This window comes from Thalia democratica, chromosome 7 (genome assembly GCF_965202585.1).
Source record: "Thalia democratica chromosome 7, ktThaDemo2.hap1.1, whole genome shotgun sequence".
In the NCBI taxonomy this organism is placed as follows: Eukaryota; Metazoa; Chordata; class Thaliacea; order Salpida; family Salpidae; genus Thalia; species Thalia democratica.
In genome coordinates this window covers 56,545,914-56,571,180 of record NC_139171.1, presented here as the reverse complement: position 1 = coordinate 56,571,180, position 25,267 = coordinate 56,545,914, and the positions used below count along the sequence as shown (strand labels likewise).

Genomic DNA, 25,267 nt, shown 5'->3' with positions numbered 1-25,267 from the left:
TTTAAACAGTAAAACAATAACTTAATGACCCATTTCCAAAAAGGAAATACCATCCAACAGGGCATGAGACCTGACCAAGGCTCTCAAAATGCAATGTATCCAACACCTATGTCAAATATGATAAGCGAACCTGCCTACATGGGCCAGAACCCTGTAAACCTGACCACAAACACCCCAAACCAGCAGGCGCAGCACTACCCCATTGGTAACTTGAAGTTTTCAATAGGAAACAGCAATGGGGTCAGGAACAAAGTTCCTGTGTACAGAAACGCATTTTCAACACCCAGTCAACAGCAGTACAACACAACAAACCACAGAAACACAATGAACCACAACAACACGATGAACCGTGGTTTCAGACCCCAAGGGTACACACTGCCTCAGCCAGTTCAAAACACTCACTCATTTCCCAACCACAACAGACCCGTGTTTCAATTCAAAGACAATAGTCAAGTTCAACGCAACCAGCTGTTACCAAATCAGAGTCAAGTTCAACGCAACCCAGCTGCAGTTAATACTGATACAGTTCTGAAGAAAAGTTTGACCAACAGCAAGTCGGCTGTTCAAGGTGAAACCATTGATTTGACGGACAGTGCTGTGAAGCAAGCCTTTGAAACTTTCAAAAGCAAAAAGCCCAGTAAGGTATGTTGAAGTTTTAAGATATGGTTTAAATTTAAATAGTGATATTCAGTTTCTTTAGTAATTGTAAAATTAAATTTAACACACATTGTTACAATGAGTTTATAGTTTAATAATAAATCGAAAACCAAGTTAATCTTGAGTTCTACACCTGAAAAAAAATAGAAGTGTTTCAAGAACCTTGGTCTTAAAAGGACTAGTTGAATTTTTTGATACAGTTCAGGCTTTCTTGAAGTTGTTTTGAAATTTTAGCCAGTTTGAAATCATTTTTTGCACAATTTGATCTTATTTTATAGAGTTTTAACTAAGCTACAAGATGCTTTATACAGATTTTTAAAGCTCATAATAATTTTTGACATATAGCAGGTCAAAGTTAGAGGTAACAATAGATTCCTTAAGGGAGGCGCAAATTAAACTGGAAAAATTGACTATTTCACTAAAAACCTGTCTTCTCCTACGTTATTTCAGATAAATAGTTCAAACATTCAGTAAATGTTCTTTGCAACATTTAAAACATTCTGTTGGAACAGAATTTAAAAAGTAAAAAAAAAAATAATAATAGTTTTATGACGAAAAAAACAATAAAATATCAAAGGAGATAGATTTTTAGTGATTTCTAGTTATTTGCTGTTTTAGTTTGCGCCTCCCATAAGGAACCTGTTGTAGTCTCTGACTTTGACCTGCTATATGTCAAAAATTATTTTGAGTTTTAAAAATCTGTAAAAAGCAACTTGTACCTTAGTTAGAACTCGATAAAATCAGACAAAATTGTGCAAAAGAAGATAAACCCCCCTATGCCCTTAATAATTCTGGATACAACTCAAAAAACATTAAATTAAAAACATCAATAAAAACATAAGTTTTTATAAAATTGTCAAACTTAATTAAAAAATTTTAATCCTCTATGGCCTTATTATGTTTTAAAGACTTTACTTTTTTCACAATATTGAATTCAAAAGTTATATTTGATTAAGACTAGTTAGTTTTTAATGAGTCATCCCTTTTACTTAAAAGAAAAGAAATCATTATAAAATTTTACGTGTTATAAAATAAAAGATGAAGTTCACAGATTGTTACAAATGGAAAAGTAGCTTTTTAAGTTTAAAATTTATTACTTTTATTCTTGTTTTAATTCCACTCTACTTTAAACATTCTATAGACTTGTTATTCACTTTAAATTTTTTATTATTTATCAAGATTGCCAAAAAACTTTTAATCCTGGAAAAACCTGGAATTTTACAGTTTAAGCAAAAAAATCCTGAAGTTTGACAATAAAGGCAAAAAAAAACTTAGTATTAAAGACTATTTTTAAATGTAGATAGATTTTGTTTACATACAAAAAATCTATCATATGGACAAAACTTTTTTTGTTCCATAATTTATTTTTAAAGTAAAAATTTTAAGCAGTCTTAAGTATCTTTTCAATGTTGTTCTGCTATTTAAGACAGTTTTTACCTAAAACTTAATTTTATACTAAAAGTATGCCAGAAAACTTGTTGTTTAATAAAATGGCTAAAATTCAGAAAACATGGAAAAAATGTCATAAAACCTTTGGCAACCAAGATTTATACAGTTTTTATAGCCTTGAATTCTATACAACTTCTACATGTTAAGTAGTAAAATTTTGATTTGACACAAAAAATCTTTCATAAAGATAAATTTTTTTGACATCATTTTTGAAATTAAAAAACACATTTAAAGTAGCTATACAGCATCTTTCAGCAACTATTTAAATAATTTTTTTACCTTAAACTTAACTCTAAACTAAAGATAGACCCAAAAACGTTTACTTTCAAAAACCTAGAAGAACTTCAGAAAACTGCAAAAAAAATTCTCAAAAAATCAGTGGCCACCCTGTTTGTATACATAATATTTAAAGCACATTTGAAAATAACTTTGTTTTACAATAATAATTTAGTTTTGATTTATTCTTAATAGGAGTATAAGTAAAAGTTAAATTAATTTTAAAACAATAACACCAACATCAGTATATTAATTATTAAGTTTCTATAACAAGTTACAAATGATATAAAAGTAAGTGGTGTAAGCTTTTGGTGAATACTTGACTTTTTATGGTTACTTGACCATTGAAGTTACAACAACTCAAGACTAGTATAGACTAGATTTAACACTAGTATCAGACTTACAGTAAAGTTTGAAGAAGATTGGTTAAAAAATAAAGAAAATATGTTTTTAGTGATTTATTTTCTGGCTTACGGTTTGAAACTCCATAAGTAACTTAATAAAGTCACTAAGTTTGATTGCTTGTATCTCAAAAATTATTTTGAATTTTGTTAAGCACTAAAAGCTTCTGAACTCTAATACAACACTCTTCAAAATATGATCCGAAGTCACAAGTTCAAAGTGGACTCCCTGTTCCTTTAATTGGAAGTTTATAGTATATATTTCTCATATTTTTAAAAAATATTCAAAACTTTGACTTGATAGCTAACAACTTGATCATTTTTTTAACTTATGGTGTGAAGCTTAAAATATTTATTTTTTACACTCTTCTTTTTATAAACAAAAAATATGTAGTTAGTACTTTATTTATAAAACAGAAAATAAAAACTTCTCAATGATAACCGTACAAGGCGACAAAACTGAGGATCCTATAGGGTACTTAGGAGAAAAACTGTTTTGTTTTGATATTCAATTGAAATAAATCTTAATTACAATAATTAATACTAAAAACAATAAAATAAATAAGATATCAATTGTTTTATTTTTACAGAGAGAAGTACAAAACAGCATTAAAAAGTGGATTTTGTAAGTAATTGTTTGCATCATTTTACTTATCTATAAATGTTTAATGTAGAAATATGTTAATTTTAACTAAGACTAATTTTTATATATAGTACTAAGTAGTATTCATGATAAAGTAGATCAATAAGTTTAAGTTGTTTACACTATATCACATCATACAATTTAAATAAAAAAGGTGAATATATAATTTTTTATTTTATTTATTAGTTATTTTGATGGTAAATGTTATTAGTAATCTTTATAAAAAATGCGCACTAAAGATAGTATTATTATAAGATAGAAATTTAATTAAAGTAAATTTAACAAACTAAGTTATAATATTATTTATAATGAATGTTATTATAGTATATTTGGTAACCAGAAATAGTATATATAGTTTAATTAAGAAAATATTTGTAAATTTGTTATGAATTTCTGCCCTTTTTATTCAATAAGTATGATCTTAGTAACTTATTTATACTGTTCTGGCTTTGATCTCAATTGTTTAGTATAAAGTGAGTATTTTTTACTAATATCTAACATGAAAAATTTATGATGGTAGTTAAATGATTTTGTCAATAAACATAGTTAACACTAACTGGTCAGCTTTAAATAAAAGTTAAAAATATTTTTAGTTGTAGTCTTAAACTTCTTTAAACTTGAAACAGTTTAGTTTATTGAATTAAAAACATTTCTAAAAGTTTTCATAAAAAATAAATATATTGAATTTTTAAGTATAAATTTTTGGTGTGATATATAAAGAAACCCTCATAACTACCTCATTAGTTTAAAAGTTGAGATATTTATAGTATAGCTTTCAAAGTTTACAAAAAGTAAAACGCTTATATAAAAAAAAACATGATTTCAAAAAAATACAAACTTAAAAGTACCATAAAATTGTACTTAAATAAATTTACAAATCATTTTTGATTGTTAAGTTAAAGAACAACTACAGTCAAAAAATTGCAGTAATTGATAAACCACAGATAATTTTACAAATAAGTTAGATAACTCATCTACAACCTCCTAATTTAATATTAATTTGTGAAGTTGCTGTTTAAATTCCATAAAGTGTTTATAAAAGACTTCAATAAATTGCTAAAAATTTAAAGCTAAATTCACACCTAATTCAAAAACTGTTTATACTTGTTTTTACAGAATACAAATATACAGTTTTTATGAATGTTATGCAACTTAAAATAAACTTAGTCAAACTGTTTGTAATTATCTTAACTATCATTAATCTTTAATGGTAGTTTAGCTTTTCTTACTAAAGTTTTGGAAGTAAATTCATACATTAAGTTTATTGAATTCAATAATAAAGACGTTTAAAATAAAAGTTTTGCTATTACTACAAAATATTTTGTATACATAAATTTATATATATATATATATAGCTTTGTTATCATGCTGACATAATTTTTTCTAATAATATAATATGTATATATATTTATTAATAAAAAAATTTTTAGAAAACTTGGACCCCTTCGCCATTTTTAATCAAAGTAGCCACTTAAAAAAAAAAAGTATTTACTAGTTCATTGCAACTTCAGTAAATCCCACGTTTGTAATAAATTTTTAAAGGAAGTAAAATTTTATTACATAATATCTGTATGAAATATTTTGGAGAAAGTTTTTTTTACATGTAAAATAATTATGAAGATTAAGAAATGTTTTTGTTTGCATTACTAAACACTGGTTATTAAAAAAAAAATTAATATATCACACAGTAATTCTTTAAGTTTTAATGTTTAAAAAAATCATAAAAAGGTAGATATATGTTTATATACAAAAATGAGATATATAAAGAAAGTATACTACTAGATTTAATATCAAAAGTTAAAGTTTTACTATTCCACACAGAATAATTTTATAATGTTTGAAACCTTAAAGATTCAATTTTAGTACATGAAAAATAATTGACAAATATAACACTTAGCTTGAAATGTAAGGTTTAAAAATAACACATCATTGAAAAAAGAAGTGTTTACTTTTCAAATAAAAAAAATATCTGTCACATGATGCTGGACAATAATTCTGAATTTTTTTGTTAGTCTATGCAGGAAAGAACTGTATATAAAAAATATATTTAGTTTTTTATAGTAGTTGTAAAAGTGTTTTCTTGAAGGGCACAGGGGGGATATGACATTTTTTTACTAAAAATAACATTGGATCTTATATGAAAGCTTGAAGTACAAACTACAAACCAGTTTTTATTGATTTCAAAAAGTCTTATTTTACTTTTGAGATATTGTGATTTTTATAAACAGTTTGTGATACAAACATATGGATTGCAAATTTTTTTGGGTCAATTTTCTCAGAGATTTGAAAAATCACTAAAAATCTATCTTCTACTTCAATTTTTGAGCTAGAGACCTTGAACTTTCAGGAAACATTCCTATTATAGTTTAAACGACTTTGATGGTTGGAATTAAAAAATATCAAGAAATAAAAATTTTAATAAAAAAAACAAAAAAAAAGGTGTTTTTTTAATAAAATATTTTTACTTTTCAAAATTAGAAGGATCCTACATGAATTTTTTTTTCAAATTTAATAATACTTATAAAACAAATCAAGATAAATCATTTTGTAAAAATCAAGGTGGACCTCCCCTACGCCCTTAAGAAATATTAAAAGTAATTCATATTGTAGTTAAATTTAAAACACCTTGTTTGTTATTTTTTTCTACCATTATATAAAGCAACGTTTCAACAGCGACCTGGGCTCGAGCTTTCCAAACTTCGAAGCCAAGCTGAACGACCTGAATGAGAAGCTGGCCAAAGTGGTGGACGAGAACAAGAGTTTTCAGGAGAAGCAGCTGAAGATGGAGAAGACCATGAACAACATGAAACAGAAAATTTACAACCAGACCACCACGATTAAGGTTGGTTGTGTTTCTCAAATTTTGAAAAATGTGTATTTTATTTGAATATTTGCAATCAATTAACGTGAGTTGTAATTTTGTGTGGTGTCAGCTTTAATTAACTTTGACTGAATATAAAAACTTAATAAAAAACTGTACTTTTTTTATAAATTTAAAATGTTTCTATTAGTAAATTATAGAATATATATTAAATATTAGTATATATATTGCCTTGCTGGGTTACTTGCTAATCAAGACCAGGAAGACTTTGCTCAATTTATTTTAACAAAGTTCAGTCAATAACTTGTGATAGCTTCACAAGCATCTAACATACTATTTGCTACAAATGCTAATGTTGAAAGTACAAGTTTTTTTAACTATTATATATTTTTTTTGCCAAGTTCTGCTCATCAAAAAATTATAAGTGAAAAAGAAGAAAACCAAAACTAAAAAGATAACAATTACATAGATTTTTTAAAGTTAAATACTGTAATACTTTTCGTACAAAACTTGAAGAAAATACTTCAGTACAAAATATTAAGAAGCTTTTAATTTGTATAAACTGATTAAAGTCTGTGTAGCCAAAAAAGTTAGTTTCACCTTTTATTCTTTTATGTGTTTAAAACTTTACATAATCAAGTATAATTATAGCTGAAGATGTTGTTTTTTACTAGCTGTTAATTACATTTGTTTAGCTTAAAACACTTTAGTTATATTTTAAAGTAATGTAGGAAGACTATTTCACTACTTCAATATATATTTAAAAAAGATAGTTTTGTTAAGTTTACATTTTGTAGGTTTTTTTTAAAGTTTAATTATTTATTTATTGATATGTTTTAGTTTTTTAGTCATTTAAATATATATGAAAAATAACCAAACTAAAAATGTAAATATTGAAATGGTTTAATTTGTTTAAAAACTTACTTAAAATAGAGTTTTAAATGTTTATTAGTTTTAGAGCTATGAACATGCCATTTTGTATAAAATGCTTAACACTCATTGACAGAATTCTAAAACTTCACATAAAATATGTAAATATAGTAAAAATGGTTATACATTGTTAGATGACCAAATTTAAATTTATTACCACCAATAATTCGCAACAACATCTAAGAAAGTAGCTAGCTAGTTTGAGAAATTGAAAGCTAAACACAAATACAAAATATGTCGATTTATATTTCAAATATAGTTATTGTAATATTTCTCATTTTTATGACCTATTAAAACATAATTTGTAAATTAATATAATAAATTTCCACTTTATTGTCGTTTAACAACTGTATTATATCAGCTTGAATAACTACATAAGTTGTTTTTCTACATAACACTGAATAAATACTTAAATTTGATATTTAAGTTGGCATAGTCAAAGTTTTTTAAGTACAAAATTATTAAATTTCTTTTAATTTAATAGTAATTAAATAAAATAAAGTTTATATATCTAATACATGAAAAAAGTTAGTATTTATTTAAACACATTTGCTTTTTTAAAGTATTTAATTTTAAAGTAGACTTACAGACATACTTAAAAACAAATGTAATTTCCGTAATTTGAAAAAATGTTGAAAGAAATATCAGAAAATAAGCTTATAATCAGTAGGATAAATCTTGAGTTATTTTTCTAAAGCATAAATTTTTTGTTATAAAATTCATAAGCAATAAGTTTAAATATAAATACAGTGTAAACTTGAAGATAAGAATAATAGATTAGTAGGTCAAAGTAATGTTTTTGCTTATCTAAGTAAAAGTTTAAACTTTCAACTACAGGAGTTAAAAAATATATTGTGCAATTTTCCGCTTTACCTGCGTTAATATATTTTAATAGTTTTATAATTGCATTTTTTATTATTTGTATTAATCTGCAAAATTTAACTGAATAGAAACAAATTAAAAATGTTAGTTTGTGTCGGTTGAAGTGTGAACGTTATTAAACAAAATAAATTAATTTTTGAATTAATTAATTTTATTTTAAAGTATAATCATTGCTAGGTCAAAGTCATGTGCTTTGTTTTCATAAAGCATTTCATTATGTTAATTGCCTGTATATTTATTTTTAAATATTCATTTGTTGTTCCAATTTTTTTCGACTGTTATTTTTAAAGCATCAAGTACATTTCAAATGTACATAAATTGTCTTGATACTATCATTCTAAACAAAATAATTCAAATAATATATTAATTTTATAATACTAGGTTACATACAAAACATTAACAAATTTATTAAAATTTAATTTTCAGACGCTCAAAACTAAAAACAAAGAGTTGGAAGCGGAAGTTTCAAAAATCAATTGCAACCTTACAAACCAGTAAGTTTTTTTTAATTTATATGAGTGATAATAATAAGACTAATTTACAATATATTGTTTAGTATTCTGCTAAACAGCAAAAAAATAAACTGAATTTTAATATCTTTTCTATTACTGTTATAGCTCGAACTTTTTTGTTGAAAATGTTTAAGTTCTCAAACAGTCTTGGTAAGGTTTATGTTATAAAAATTACAATTGGTTTAAAATACGTTTTCATTCATTTTATGAGTTTAAAGAAGTTATACAATTGTAATATATACAGAACCATACTTGTAGTACAAACTTATTATACAACTAGTTTTAATGATTCCAATGTAGCACGTTGAAAATGTACATAGAACAATTTACTTCAATATAATTTTAAAATATTTTACCAGTAGTCTGTTGAACGGATCGTCAAATGCAGCCAATGAAAGCCTGTTGAATAGTGAACCTACAACAGTTACTACATCACTGAATAAACTGAATAGTGAACCCTCAACAGTTACTCCACCACAGATTCTATTGAATAGTGAACCCAGTACACCGCAGCACGTACCTCACTCGTCCCATACTGCAACACGTTAGTTGTTATTTGCAAGTTCACTGTTGTCCTACATAGTATTTTGTAGAAACAGTTTAAAAGCACTGACATTTATTAGTTTTAAAAGTGTACTTTAACAGTCTCACGTATATTATTCAGTGCTTTATCATAACAATTTTACAGCATTATTAGTTAAAACAGTATGTTCGTTTTTAAAGTAGCAGAACACTAGTCTACGGATTAATGTCGTAGTATAAGTACTATTATTTGAGATTTATTTATCCAAATTTTATTATATAAGCATCAAACAAGTATCTGCTCATAACAATTTAAGTTGAGAACTGTTTAATTGATTGTCATTGAAATTAAAGTGTCAATAAAAGATCTAGTGTTCTCAACCTTAGTTAAACGTAAACCAATTTACATGTTTATTCCACTGAATGGTTGTTTTAGCATTTAAAAAGCTTACTCATAAATAGTTCAAGCAATCAAATTCATTTCACGGTTAATAATTTTATTTATTGCAAAACCAAGTTTTCAAAACAAATTTCAGATGGCAACATTGAAGCAGGCACTGCCACTGGTTTTATTAAAAATGTTTTTTATTAACACTGATTTTTTATTAATTAAAGGCCGTTTTTTGTTACAAACATTTTAACCAGTTAAGTAGTTTTACGTTTTACTTGTAATTCTTATCAATGCTAACAGTTGTATAATAAATTTTCCATACAAATTTCAGATGGCAACATTGAAGCAATCACTGCCAATGCTACCACTGCGTTACAATCGAACGCCAACGTAGCAGCAACCATCAATACAAACAATACACCAACAACTCCCAAATCAAGCAGACCCTCGAGAGCTTCCACCAGCAAGCTGCCCGATTACGCGTACGATGTGGCGAGCGAAGAGGACGATCAGATAGATTACTCGCCAGGTGAAGACGACATAACTTCCGATACCGAATCCGTCACAACTGCCGAGTTCAAGTCGCCGAGAGGTTTTCAAATGCGTGTTTACTTTTGTAATAGTGTTTGTTTTTCAAATAGCTTTACTGCTGATTTTTACAATAAAGTTTTGTCTAATGATATTCCATGTTTGAAGCTGCTTTATTTAAAAGTTTGAAAGTGAATACTAACGTTTGGATAAACTTATTCAATTAAACTCGATACAGGGCGGCCGAAGAAAGATAAAGGAGTGGCCACATCGACTCTACTAGGAAAGCGAACTGTGGTAAGCATTAAAATTAAAATTTGTGATATTTTTTTATTTTGAAAGTTTTGTTTCAATTAGTCATTATCATCTTAATAAAAACATCTTTAATACTAGATTTAAAACATTGACAAAGTTTTAAATTAAAAATATAGATTTACTATTAAATGGTTTTAATGTTTTTTTTAACTTTAATTTCAATTACTTAGTCTTATCTTATAGAAGTATGTATTGACAAATTTAATTTCAGCGCAACGGAGCAACCAAATCTCCGGTCGTCAAAAAGAAGCGAGGTAGGCCTTCGAAGAAGAGAGCAGCGGAACCGCCACAGGTGACGGAAAACCCAACAGAAGCAGCTGCAAACGGGCAACCAGAGAAAAGAACTTCCGCCGATGACGTCATTCAAACGAATGTCGACGACGCTGTAAGTTCCGGTCACGTGACGAACCCGACCAACGAGAACCGTCCCACCATTTCCGCGCAAGAACTCTTCGGCCTTGTCAAGCAAAACCCCGCGAAAGTCGAAGAAAAATCCCCTCTGGTGAGCCCCACCCCCAAGAGGAGGGGAAGGCCGCGCAAGAAAGCCGACCCCGAGAAACCGGCGGACGGCAGCCCGGGCATAACCCTCAGGATAAGCACCAACCGGGGTACGCCGAAAATAATTGCTACCAGCGAAAACACTTCCACGACTCAAAAAATCACTTTCAAGAGCCCTCCCCCGGTCAGGCGCGCAACGGGGAAACCCCCCGGCGTGGTCGCTCCCTCCCCGCGCCTCGACTCCATTGTCGACCGCCTCAAGAAATCGTCCCAGCCTCCCACCAAAAAAATTCCCCACGTTTACCAGTCGGGGCTGGTGTCGTCCAGCTACAGCCCAACGTCCAGTAAAATTTCGAGCGAAATTTCCCCTCAAGTGAGCAGAACAAGCGTTCTCAACGAGCTGGACGGCGGCAACAGTTTCTCCATTGTCGACGTAGACTCCATGGTGGAGGACAACGTTTCCACGGACGAAATTTCCATGGTGACCATTCCCGTTTCGCCGCATAAAAACCGCGGGGCCAGCCAGCCGAAAATACCCAAAACCCAATTTACAGGTGATCTTAATTTGTCCTAAGTTTTCTAAAAGTTTTGTCAGCCTTTTTCAAGCTGTTATAGATATAAATTTTGTTGAAAACAATTTTAAAACTTGAGAAATTTTAACTAACATTGATATTTGAATATTTAATAATTTACGGATATTTGTTGACTGGTTATAAATAACCAATTTCAGAGATCCTTGACTACCGTTTTTCCCCAACTTTTTTTCCAAAACAGGAAGGAAAGTGAACGTGGACGGCACTTTCGTCCTGCCCCCCAAAAAGCGCAAAATAAAATCCCCCAAGCCGAAGAAGAGGAGCGAGCCGCTGAGGGACCACTTGTCGCCCGAAACTCTCGGCAACTTCTGCAAGTCGCCCTTCCCGGGTGATTTCGGCGGCGGTGATTCCCCGTTCGGGGGGTCGACGGACGAGATGCTGGAAAAGATCAGGGAGAGCGCGGGGGCGCTGAACCCCAGCTTCATGTCGCCGTTGCGTAGCAGCTCCCAGGTGCGAGGTTGCCTGGCAACTAGATATTTAAAAAAATAATAGTTTTTTTTTTTTTGATATTTTGAATTTAATACTTTAATGTTTGATATGTACTATAAAGACTATGTTATACGCTGTGTTGTAAGAATACTTAAGTTTGATTAGTGAGTATGAAAACTTAAAGCTCAGTAAAAACTCAAGCTTAAATACATATCCAATATTTTGCAGTCACCCACGTACAGCTCACCTTCGCCCACGTACATGATGGAGGAAGAGTACGGACACGATGTTGTGGGCACCGGAGTTTTGACGAGCGAGGAAAAAGAACAGCAGCAGTTGAACGCTGTCATCGGCAACTTGTGTTAGTTTGGTAACAGTGTGAAGTTAAAATAATATAAAAAAACCTCTAACCTGAACATAAATAATAATAAACAATAGTGTGCTAAAGGTGTTTGCTAAATTCATGTCGAATAAGTTAAGTTGGTAGTTTGGTAGTTGAACTTTTATAAACTTGTGTTAGTTTTATAACAGTATGAACAATAACGTTCTTAAGTTGCTTATGTCTATAAATATGTTAAAATGTTAAAGACGTTTACTATTATCCATGCAATTGAAAATGTAATTCGTTATATTCAACAAAAAAAACTTAATTATAAAATCCACAAAAAAATTGCTGCTTAAAAGTTATGTTAATTTTAAAATAGTTTGGTAAAATTATACATTTATATTTTAGACGGAGACGATGAAAATGTCGTTTCAAACGTAGAAAAGTTGGTTGGCGATCAATCTAGCCAGGAAGATGGTCTGAAATATCCAAGTCTGCCAGAACTTCCATCAACAAACAGTTCCCAACAAACAAGTGTTGACTCAAGCGTGAAGTCGACGCTGGGAGTTTCCCGCCAAAACCAAGAGAACCGGGAGGTTGCCGAGCCGAAGCGGAAAAGAGCCAAAAAAGTAAAGAAAGTGAAGCAGTCGGCCAAAGGCAGCAAAACCAAAGAACTTGTTAAAAGTACCTCAAACACGGAAGTAGTTACAAAAAATGAGGAAGTTACAGAAAACAAAGAAATCTCAAACACTGAAGACGCCAACAGAGAAATAAAAACGGACGAAGAAGTCACGCCGGAGGAAGCCGAAGAAATCGAGAGGAGGGCGCGAGAGAGCTACGTCGCCGAGATCCGAGAGAGGTCGCTCGCGTACAAGCCGTCCAAGCACGAGAGGGCCGACCTGCCGATGCTGGTGGTCGACTCGCGGGACAACTCGCTGCGCACCGAGATGCCCTACACGGTGGTGCGTGACGGCGGGAACATTTTGGCGGGAACTTTGGAGGCTCTGGAGGAACTCGTGCAGGACGCGGAGGAAATAAACGAACTAAATCTAATGCAGGTTGGTTTTTAATTTTTATTATTTTTATTATACATAGTGTATTATTTATCTCTTAGTGCAGGTATTGTTTCTTTCTTAAAATTGTTTTATAACTCTACTTAGGCGAACATACTACTGTTTTGTACTTTGTTTGTGTTCTTTTTAAGTTGGTGGCTTGTTTTTATTATTTTTTAATATATTTTATATTATGTATAATTAGTATTTTTTATTTGGTAAGAGGTAGTTGTTTTAAATTTTACCAATGATTGAGCTCATTCTTCTGCAGGTTATTTTGTTTTTTATTATACACTAAATATTAAATACAGTGTATTATTTATCTCTTTATGTAGGTATAACCACTGACCGATGGCTCGGTCGTAGTTAGGTTAGGTAATTGCTTATTATTGCTTTTCGCCTTAGTTTGCGACCGCGTCATGCGTTTTATGTCGTCCATCGATAAGCGTTTGGACGACATGAAATCTTAGTTAAAATATATATATATAATATTAAAACGTTCTAATATATATTCTAATATATATTCTAATATAATTATAAAACGTTCTAATGGAACGATCAATAACTTTAATGTATTGAGCTTATTTATAATCTAGTATCTAGAAAACAACTTTAAGTGAATGGTGAATTTATATACATTTAAAAACAAAACACGACAATGTGATAAAGTAACGTGATGAAGTTCTACCACAACTGACTCGAGGTTTTCTTAAGCTTAGTGACTGTACGCTGGTTACAATTTACAAAACTCAAGCAATTCTACTATCCTTTGCAGAGCTTCTATTCCCTTTGCCCAATCCGTCAACAACAACAACAACAACCCCAAAACATCCTTTTAACACACTAAGAAAAACTTATTTATTTTTTTACTCTCTTCTCTACTTACTACGTCACGCACAAGTCTTTCTGTAATTTTCCACTTAAAACTTTGACTCCTTTGATGTAAATTCCACTTAACTTATCTTTGACTCCTTCATTGTACTTCTCGAAACAAGTAGTAAACTACTACTTGTTATACTACCCTTCCTACCTTACTTAATTGATTTGTTTTTATCTTCTGAGTGCTAAAATATTTGAAGTTATTTTCTCGTTCTAGCTTTTGAAACAAGTAGAAGCTACTACTTGTTATATAGGTATGAGTTTGTAAATCTTTTTTTAATTGTTTTTCAACTCTTCTTATGCGTACATACAATTTCTTTTTGTAACTTATTAACTGGTGACTGCTTTAAAACTTTCCAAAACCTAAGTGTGGTATTTACTACAGTATCAGTTAATGAAGTTTTAATGTCGGATAGTTTTGTTAAGCTTTAAAAGGTAGGTAAATTCCACAGACTAGTTTATAAACTCAAAACAAAAAATATATTTCCCAAAAAGTTCTATTTGCGACAAAACTTTACCGCATTAAGCTATATGACGTCATAGCGAAAATAAAATAAATTTGACAATTGGTTCTTAAAAGCATCAGGTAAAGATTTGTATACACATGTTTTAAGAAAAAACCTGTAAAAACTTACACATCCTAAAACTCATTATAAAATGTTCTTACAAAAAAGTTAAACTAAATAAAATTTTCACGGCCCAACAACCACCAACAAATTTTCTCATCAAAAATTACAACCTTTTGTTAAAATAAAATTTCAAACACAGATAGCGGAATGGCTGAAGATATTTAAAAAAAAAAATGTAAAAACTTTCACATCCTATAACTCATCATGAAATGTTCTAATAAAAAAAATTAAACTTTAAAAAGTTTTTTGTTTCACGGCCCAAAAACTACCGTCAAATTTCCTCATGAAAATTTACAATTGATAAATTTCAAACAACAGATAGCGGAGTGGCTGAAGACGGTCATCGGGTCGGTGCGGAGCCACAACCTGGCGGGCAAGCTGAAGCTGATGCTGGGAGCCGGGTACACCGACGCAGGGTTGCTGCAGCATTCGGCGCTGCACGACAACGAAGACAAGTTCGTGAAGCAGTGCTTAAGGGTGAACTTCTGCGCGGACAGCACCTTCGTCAGGACCAAGATAATTCCCACCATCTACAAACTGTTGTTCAAGTGAGATTTTTTTCTTATAAAACAGTATATATTTAAATTTTAATTTTAAAAATGACCATGATGACTCCCACCATTTACAAACTGTTGTTTAAATTGGTTACTTTTTATAAATGGTATTAGTTCATTTTCTTGTTTGTTAGAATGTTTTAAACGCCATATTGGTGATGAAAACGTTAGACTTAGAAAGTAGTTTTTTTTTTAAATGACCAAGATAATTCCCACCATCTACAAGCTGTTGTTCAAGTGAGATTTACCTTTTTTTTTTAAATGGTATTAGTTGATTTTCACTGTATGTTTATAACGCCACATTGGTGATGAAAACGTTAGTCAGAGGAAGTTGTTTTTTTATTAAACCATACCAAGATAATTCCCACCATTTACAAGCTTTTGTTCAAGTTGATTTAATTATAAATAGTTTTTGTAGAATTTAAGAATAATTACATTCTTAGTCAGTTATCTTTCTTAGAAGTATTCAGTTTATTGTTTAAGTAAGTTGTTTTTTTTTATAGTTAATAGTTTTAAAGTTTAGTAAAAACTAAAAGAAAACATTCTTATTCTGGCATTTCCCTTACAAATATTCAATCGATTGTTAAGTATGTTTTTTTTTTAAGTGTGCAGTTAAAGTTCATTGAAAACATGAGCAGATCAATATTACCCATCGTATTAAAACTAATTTTCAAATTATCAGTTATTTTAAAATAGTATGAGTTAGTTTTAGTTTTCAATTCAATATTTTTCGCATGTATTAGTAAAATAAGCACTAAATTAAGATAGCGTTTCACCTCTTTTTTTTTAGAAATTGTAATATTCTAAAAGCATCTACTTACTACTTTTAAGCATGTTTAATATTAATCCTTTTTAGTAAATACTCATTTATACTTAAAAAACAGAAGTTAAATAAAATATTTCCTTTAATTAAATTAGTGAGTAAAATATTCACTATGTGTTTATAATTTACTATTTTGAGATGAAAAACAGTAAATATACGAATTGTACGAACAAGCAATGTGTTTATGATTTTTAATTAAAAATTAAATCTATCATAATCAACAGCTATTCACTAATTTGCCCGGGAAAAGAGTATTTGGGGAAGCACCGAATAGAGAACCCGGTGGTGGTGACGATACTGCAGGGCGAATTTGTCGGTAATGAGAAAATGTTGAACCCGGAAGCAGTGAAGTGCCTTTTCAGGTTTGATAAATTTATTATTGGTATTAAAATGCATAAAAATGTTTCTGTTTCTTATTTAAACTGCATCTTCTTGATAATTAATGTTACAAATAAAAAAATATCATCTTATAAAAGCTATTCAAAATAGTTATTAGTTTGCAAAAGGTTCTCACTGCAGGAAAGTATATATTATAGAAATAGTTTCATCAAAACCATAAAGTTGCTAATTTTTAGTTAAAAAAATGTTTTCAGCCTTCTACAAAGTATTTACTCAACAAACTTTTTTTTATTAAAAAATATTTTTTTGCTACTAAATAAGCATAATTCACCTAAGGGACACAATTTTGCCTACCAAAATATAAAAAAATAGCTTAAAATGTTAGTTTTTTTACTTCATCTTACTGCTTAAGTCTGTTTTTCATAGCAATTATTTATTAACGCCTGGAGTTTATTTTTCAACACTGTTTCACCAAATTACACTACAGTAAGCACAACTATTTTCATATCAATATAAATCTAAAAATTTTTATTGTTTAACTTTTGATAAAGCCTTTTCTCAACATATGTAAACAGATATTCAAAATCTTAAAATATATTGGCACAACGCTATTTCACCAAGTTGCACTGTAAGAACAGCTGTTTTCATATGAATATAAATTAAGAAGTTTTTGATTATTTAACTTTAATAAGGTTGATTTAAGCATTTTTGTCGATGTATGGAAACAGACATTCAAAATATTTTATTATAATTGGTACACTTGCACAGGGGTAGGCAAAGTATTTGGTTAAAGTTATGTATTCACATAGGTTAATATTTTCCCGTTCAATCACAATTAGTTAAATAAATAGTATGTTTCTTTACAAAAAACCACTCTATAAAACCTGGGATGACATTTGCCCCCATTGGGTTTCAGCATTAATATTTATTCCTATTTGAACAAGGTTTTATTAGTTAGCTGAAGACTTCGTTTAAATGAGTGAAGGATTGTTTTGACTATAAAATTTAAAAATTAGATTTGTTATTTATTAAATGTTAGATTAGGTTTACTCTCCTTATTTATAAGTTGAGAACTTTTATTGTAAGCATAAATGTTAAAAGCACGCTTTTTTGAATGTGTTTTGTGAAATGTTTTGAACTTAAATTGTCGGAATTTTAATATTTGTTTTGAGTATCTTTACACATAACCCATGCACATTAGTTGATATTTTATGTATAACAAACTAATTGATAAAATCTAACAAGATATTTGATATTAACATTAATTTTCAGGTTGTACGGGAACAGCTGCTGCCAGATATACGACTACCGAGCTGTCGTCGACGCGGTGCAGAACTTGTTCACCAACTTTGACAGGAACAACACGAACGTTCACTGTCAGCTGACGCCAGCGTTCGATCTCATCGTGTCCGGATGCAGGACGTTCACCGAAGCCTACAAGCTTACTGGCAGAGCTGGTATGAAATTTACAGTTTTTTTTTGTTTATGTATTTATCCTACTTTTTTAATGAACAAAGAAGTTTAAAATAAATTTATAAGAATATTGAATAATTTTGAATACGACATGCAAAGGTTTCATTAGTGGGAGAGCTGATATGAAATTAAAAGTTTTTTAATTATTTTTATTTATAGCAGTTTTTTTTCAAAAGTGGTTTGTTAAGATTTAAGTGGTATTGTTCACCGAAGCATACAAGCTCACTGGCAGAGCTGGTAAGAATTTTTTTATAAATAATTATTATTTTAAATATCAAATTACAGAATATAGGAAGAGCTAATTGAATTAAGTTTGGATTGTTAAAAAAGTTTTTGTTTGCATAATAACATTTTTTGTTGCTTTTTTTGATATGTTAGTATTTAAAAAAAAACAAGTTTTTGAATAAAATGAATTTAAAGTAGCTTAAAGGTACTAGCTTTATAGCTCTTATCAAAAAGAGTAATATTTGTTAGACATATGTTGCAACATCAAATACAGTATAAAAATGTAGACTCTTCTTGTTGTTAATTTTACAAAAAATTTACTTGATTTTTAATTTCAATTGTTTCTTTATAATAAGCAAATCTGAATTCCAACTTGATATAAGATATTTTTGTATTTTTTTGATATTTATTTGATTTTTTTTAGTGTATCTCGGTTTTCTTTACAAAAGTCTGGGTCTTCAGCCCGGTTATGAGAAAGGAGACGAAAATAAAAGTTGCAAGTCTAAATCAAAGGAAGCTCTCGAAATGGTTTGTAAATTTTTACTGAATAATTAGGGCAATAAAGGGGTAAATCTCCATTTTAGAATTTAGTTGTCTTTTTTATCAATCAAATTAATCTTATAAGATTATTTTTTAAAGTAAGTTAATAAAAAAAGGAGGAGATATATTTATATTGAACTTTTCAAAGATCCATGATAATCCACCATTGAAATTTATTACTTAACAGTGTAGTGTTGTATATTTAACAAAACTGGTTATATCTAAAAGTCATTGTTTTTTAATTTTTTCGATAGAATCATATAGTTTTATACTTAAAGCTTTCAAACAAGAGTAAATTTTAACTTTTGCAAAAAAGAAAACTTGGACCTCCATATAGCCTAAAGCATTTTTTGCTCAGTAAAAACACAATTTGTATCATTTTACAAGAACTATTAACACCTTTTACCAATGGATGTAAATGACCTCCCAGTCTTTGCATCTATTAGCAGAAGTTAAAATGGGACAAAAAAGTCTTCCTCTTAGTTACAATAAAAAAAATAATTTTCTAAAGTGTCATTTTCTCAGTTTCTCAAATTGAAAAAAATATATCAAACTTTACTGACTAATCTCAAATATAAGTGTTCCATTAAATTTGAACTAAAAGTATGAAATTAAGTATCTTAATAAAATGGTAGTTTTTAGTTTTATTTTAAATTTTACTAAATATATTTAATTTACGGTATTTAATTTTCTCTAGTTGCAAGTATATTTTGTTGTTTTCTACAGAATTAAAAATGTTTGTATTTTAAAAAACGAAAGATCTCTCTTCAAAGCGTTTGTATAAGGTCGAGACTGATTTTTTTGATGGTTCTAATTATTTTTGTTTTTATTAGCAGAAGAGTTAAATAGTTAACTACTAATGAAAACAAACTTAAAAAATTTAAACAGACTGGCATGTTGGCCAAAAAATTAGATAAATTATTTTAAAACAAAGGAGGAAAAATATTTTAGTTTTTAAAATTTAGTGAAATTTAGACATGATTTATTTTTAATAAAAAAGTATTGTTTTTTTAATAAAGCTGGTTTTATCTAAATAATTAATTGCTTCTTTTTTGTTCTATCGAAAATATCACATAGTATAAACTCTAAGGTTTGTAACAAGAGCAAAGGTTAAATTTTGTAAAAAACAATCACCCCATATAACTTTTTTGGCTCAGTAAAAACAAATCTAACAGATGGGCATGGTGGCCCATATAATCTCGGGCTACCATACAGCCTTAAGATTTTTTTGCTCAGTAAAAACAAAATTTATAATATAGTTGTTATTACTAAAACTCTAACCAGTAAATGCAAGTATTTTCCTAGATTTTAAAGATTTGCGAAAATGTTTGCATTGCATAAAGGATTAAAATTTCTCATTAAAAGAAAAACTCAAAACAATTTTCCTCGAAATATAAATTTTTTACAAACATTTAAACAGACGGGCATGTTGGCCGTGTTGTTGGGTCAAGACAGCTCGGCGGAGATCACCGTCAGGTACATGGAAGAGTTCACGGACAAACTGATGGACGACATTCTGAATTACATGAGCAACAATTGCACTGTCACTTGCGTCAACGGCGCGTGTCAGTTGGAGACCACGGGAGACTTCAACAAGGTTGTGTGACGTCATAATTAAATTTATCATTTTGTGGCGACATGAGTAAATTTCTAGGCCATTGTTATTTTTTCCCAAAAAACACTGTTTTGAAGTTATTTAAATGTAAATTATATCAGCTTTCCGGTTATTGTCTTTTTCTTTTAATATTTTAAATTGTGGTGATATGGATAAATCCCTAGAAAATGACTAAAACATTTCCAAAGTAAAAATAAAACTGAAATTATTTTTCTCTAAACATTACTCAAATAAAAAAAAAAAACAACTTTCTAGATGTTGTTTTTTTCTAGTTGTTTTAGACATTTCTTTCAAACAAACTCTGTTTTTACTTAACATCAAATTCGCCTAATAGTTACTATTTATTTTGTATTTTCAAAACTTTGAATGTTAAGAAGATGATGAATAAAAGCGTGTGCCAATAAATGTTCAATTATAAAAAAGTTTCAATTAATATAATAAAATTGACTTATCAGGTTGATCTGACCAGGGCGTTGGAAATACTCACTTCAATTAGAGGATTCAAGTACATGCTCTATCATGTCAGTTGCTTTTTTATTTGTTGTTAATAGTAACAAAATTAAGTTTATAATTTTCACTTAAACTAGCTTCGTTTGTATATGGAATTTATTTTTAACTCAAATTTTACACAGGTCCTCATGAGTAAATTTGAGCATGTAAGCCACGAATACATGTTGCAATTTCAATCGCTCAACTCTGTAGAAGGTTAGATTGATTCTCAATTTGTTTTTATTGTATGTTAAAAATTGATGGTAGTAAAAATATTTTGGAAATTGGTTTTACTGCCATTAGTTCCTTAGAGAGATCAATAAAAACTCAATCACTTTCTTTTTTACATTAGTAACAGGCCACTAAACCTGGAAACAACCTGGAATTTGACAACTTAGGCTAAAAAGCCAGAATTTTGAGAAGTTTTGAAAAAAACCTAGAATTTTGAACAAAAATCTGGAATAATCTAGTTTTTTAAACAATTTTTACATGTTAAGTAGTAAAATTTTGATTTGACACGCGAAATTTATCATACAGATAAAATTTTTTTGTCGTCATTAACTTTTTTTTATTAAAAAACACATTTAAAGAAGCTGTAACATATCTTTTTAATGTTGTTATACTACTTAGCACAGTTTTTAACCTTAAAACTAGCCTTAATCTCAAACAGACCCAAAGACTTGTAATTTTAAAAACCAGGAAAAAATTTCTCAAAAACCAGTGGCCACCCTGAAGTAACATATAAAAAATTCACCCAAACCAATCCCATTCAAATATTGAACTACAGTTGCATAGCAAAACTGCTAAACGTTGTCAAAACAAACTTGCATTTCATTATAATCCCTGTTCAATTGGACGTAAATATCTTTCCAGATTTTTAAAACCTGCAAAGATAATTGCATCCGTTGTCAGAAGGTTTTAAAGACTAATAAAACACTATACAATAAGATTTACAAGATATACAGTTTCAATAAAATAAGATATATTTCAAGCAATTCAATTCATCAGAGTAAAATCTTATCTGTTGTCAGCTTTGCACTCTATTGATGAGAGTTGCTCAAAATATGTTTAGTTTTATTGAGTTTGTGTGTTTTGTACAGCTTATTGTATAATTACTGGTCATATATGTTTCAATATAAATACTACAAATGATGAATATCTCCTGAAGTAATTTCGTTAAATTAATTTTTGCGGTTGTTCTCACTGTTAAGACAAAAATACCCAAAAAAAATTTAAAAAAACATTGTTAAAAGCACAAAAACACAATTTTTTTTTTTTACAGTGAGTGACGGATGCATAGCGATGATGCTGGTCGCTTACGTCAGGTGCGTCATCGCGCTGTCGTTACGTCACAATGAGAAGAACTGTGACGCGTTGGAGCCCTCGTGCACGAGGTTCAGAAGGTTCCTAAAGTTCGTCACCGACCAGCGCAACAAAAATAATGACAAAGGTTTATAGTGTTATGTTAGAATAAAAGTATTTTCAAATTTTAATATCAAACAAACCAACACAACAACAGAAATAAATGTTTCAATTTGTTTGATATGTAAATTACTACAAATAAAAGAACAGCATAAAATATTTTTTTTTTTAATTTAATTTTTTTTAATCCTTAATTTAAATTTATTTTCATTGTGAGTTAAGATATACTTTGCCAAAAATAGAACCCTGTGCTAATAAATGCAAATTTAAGGTTTCTAAAATCCGAAAATAAACTTGCATTCATTGGCAGAAGGCTGACATCTATAATTGTTTTCTAATTTTATAACCAGTTTAATTAATTTTCACAGTGAGCATAGTGGTGGAAGCGGCGGCGGTTGCCACCTGCGCCTCCTTCGGCTTCGCGCGAACCAAAAGCGTGAGGAAGGCCCTCCTGCAGTACCACCGCAGCGTCGAGAACAGCGAGCAGTACCGCGTCAGCGCCGTGGTGCGGCAGATCGACGTTTTGCTGGGCGGAGGGCAGTTTCGCACTTTCCTCTCCTACGTCGACGTGCGCTCTCGGTGCTGGGGAAAGCCCCCCATAATGAAGCTGTTCTCCCCGCCCAAATAATTTTTGGCGTCAAATTTTCAGGGGTCGCTGGCGTTTGAACTTGTTTGGTTTTTCACTTTAAATTGCCCACTTTGTGTTGAGAAATAGTTTTTGCGTTTTATTTGCAGAAATAGTTATTGCTGGTATGTTTTGATGAAGTCTGCTGAATTATTTATGCTTTATATACTAGTGTTTACCTAATGCTGGATTTTATTTGCAAAGCAATTTACGAACTTTTTTGTTTGATGAACTTCCTTGCAAAGCAATTTAATTTGGGTGGTAGGATTTTTGCGTTTAAACAAAGTGAATTTTAATTGAAGTCAATCGTACAAGTTTCGTACTAAACATAAAGGTTTTAAATTAAGTTGTTAAAAAAAATGGAAAATTTAAAAAATATTAAGTTATAAAATACGAAATTTAGTTAAGTTGTTAAGGTACTGCATCTATAAAAATATTTTTTCCTTGGTTTTTTCTAAAATAATTTTAGTAAATCAGCAGCTTCTTATGATAATAAATAAATTGCAAATTAAAATTATTTGTTGAATTAGTACTTTTTTGTTTAAATTATCATGAACTTTTCATTTGTACATGCCAATTTTGTTGCTAGCTTTAAAATACATTGTGCTTGGTTATTTTGATAAGGTGAAATAAGGTGTTGATATTTTGAATTATATAATTTGTTTGTATTGTGATATCAGTTCGATGCAGTTCAATTGTTTGTGATTTTTTTGGCGTTATTAGAAAATAAACAAAAATTTACTGTAATATCGTCGTTCATAAATTAATAAGTAAAGTAAGCTTGAGTATATAGATCGTTAATTACTAAATTGTAGATAATAATTACTGAATATGAAAAATAACTGAATTCGAAAGTTTTTGACTACAAACATACCAGGGTGGTGAAAAAACTATATAGTTTGAAATATTTTAGAAAAACTGGTAAATTTGAACTAAATTCACGGTAAGACCTAGAATTTCGAACAACTTCTACATGTAAAACATTGAGATTTAGACAATTAAAAGTTATATACATAAAGAAACTAGTATATTTTCAATATTTTTATTTTTTATAAATCACTTTTCAAGATTTATTACATCATCTTTACCGTAGTTTTGCAAATTTTATTACATTTAGCTCACTAAGACATAATTTATGCATAATTCTTAAATAGGTCCAGGACAAAGTCAATTGTTTTTACTTGTGATTTTTCCTGCATCAATGGTTACAAAAAATCAAACGATGGTTTATAAAATCTACAAGTTTATTGCATACTTTAGTTCAAATCGATTTCGGACAACAGTCCTTCTTCAGTGAACTTATAAAAAAGCAACAAGTGAATTTGTACTTTTACAACCAGGAAGATAATCGAAAAACCTGAAAGCAACTAAAAAACCTGATATGTTTTGCTTGTTCTCTGCTGCTAACGGCTTCTATTTAGAAAATTTTTTTTGGTGTCAGCAGCCTTTTATAAACAACGTTTCAGAGTTACTGAAAACTCACATTTAACAATTTAAAAAAATATTTTTCATTGTACAAAATAAATAAATTTTACTAGCAAGTTGGAGTCCTTATAAGTTAATGTCGTTATTTGCCATTATTATGCGTATGAGGTTTTACGTTGCATTTAGAATGTTTTTGCTTCGCGTTAATATATTTCTTATGTTAAAAAATTAAAGAAGTATTTAAATTAACAGTTAATTTTTGTTGTAGTCGAAAAGTAAGCATTTAAAACTTTATTTTCTCTTTACCAAGTTTATAAACTTTGGCAGGTCAAAAAACCCAACATTTATTCGTTTGTAGTTTTTTTAACACTTAAATTTTTGAAATCTAAGATATTTAAAGCATTTAGTTTAATAAAAAACTATCGGTCTAAAAATACATAATGACAATTTTTTTTTAACGGACTTCAAAAGTACGTTTTTTCCCAGTAATGCAAGACACATGATACAACTTTTTCGTTTTAATTAAAATAAAAAAAAAACATAACAATACCATTCTCAAATTTAATCTATATTAAACTACAATTGAAATAATTAAGGTAATACTATATTAACAGCTTAAGTTTAAAGTTAAGGATAACTAAAATATAATAAAATTTGAAAAATATGATTTCTATTGTATGAGCTTTAAATTTGAAAAATCTTTAATTATCATTAAAAATATTAACAAAAAAACACAGCTTTTTATGCTGATTTTAGTAGATGGAAAAACTTGTTTTAAAGTCTTAAATTGGTAATTGCCTTCTTAAGTTGTAAAAATATATCATATATTTAGGGTTGCCAAAAAACCTGTATTTTTTAACAAAATTACTGAAGTAACCTGGAAAAACCAGGAATTTTAACTGTTTTCACATGTTCAGTAGTAAAATTTTGGTTTGACTCAAAAAATCTACTATATAAATAAAAACTATTTGTCATCATCAAAAAAAAATTAAAAAACACATTTAA

At 29.2% G+C, this 25,267-nt stretch overlaps 1 protein-coding gene across 1 annotated transcript; it reads left to right on the top strand.

Moving 5' to 3' along the window:
• LOC145840325 (uncharacterized) lies at positions 1–23,492 on the top strand. Its single transcript, XM_082947548.1, has 20 exons — positions 1–642; positions 3,374–3,408; positions 6,100–6,268; positions 8,486–8,553; positions 8,931–9,115; positions 9,816–10,076; positions 10,251–10,309; positions 10,539–11,379; positions 11,600–11,868; positions 12,076–12,208; positions 12,581–13,230; positions 15,051–15,280; positions 16,334–16,471; positions 17,721–17,905; positions 18,571–18,674; positions 20,107–20,283; positions 20,757–20,822; positions 20,934–21,006; positions 22,073–22,240; positions 22,581–23,492. The coding sequence occupies exons 1-20, from the start codon at positions 25–27 to the stop codon at positions 22,838–22,840; spliced, it is 4,689 nt and encodes a 1,562-aa protein (XP_082803674.1). The 5' UTR covers positions 1–24; the 3' UTR covers positions 22,841–23,492.
• The last annotated feature ends 1,775 nt before the right edge of the window (positions 23,493–25,267 follow it).

Bases quoted from the DNA above. Each gene is read 5' to 3' on its own strand.
- LOC145840325 (XM_082947548.1), top strand. From the start codon at position 25: ATGACCCATTTCCAAAAAGGAAATACCATCCAACAGGGCATGAGACCT. The intron at 6,269-8,485 runs GTTGGTTGTGTT...TTTAATTTTCAG, and splicing joins ACCAGACCACCACGATTAAG to ACGCTCAAAACTAAAAACAA. The intron at 11,869-12,075 runs GTGCGAGGTTGC...AATATTTTGCAG, and splicing joins CGTTGCGTAGCAGCTCCCAG to TCACCCACGTACAGCTCACC.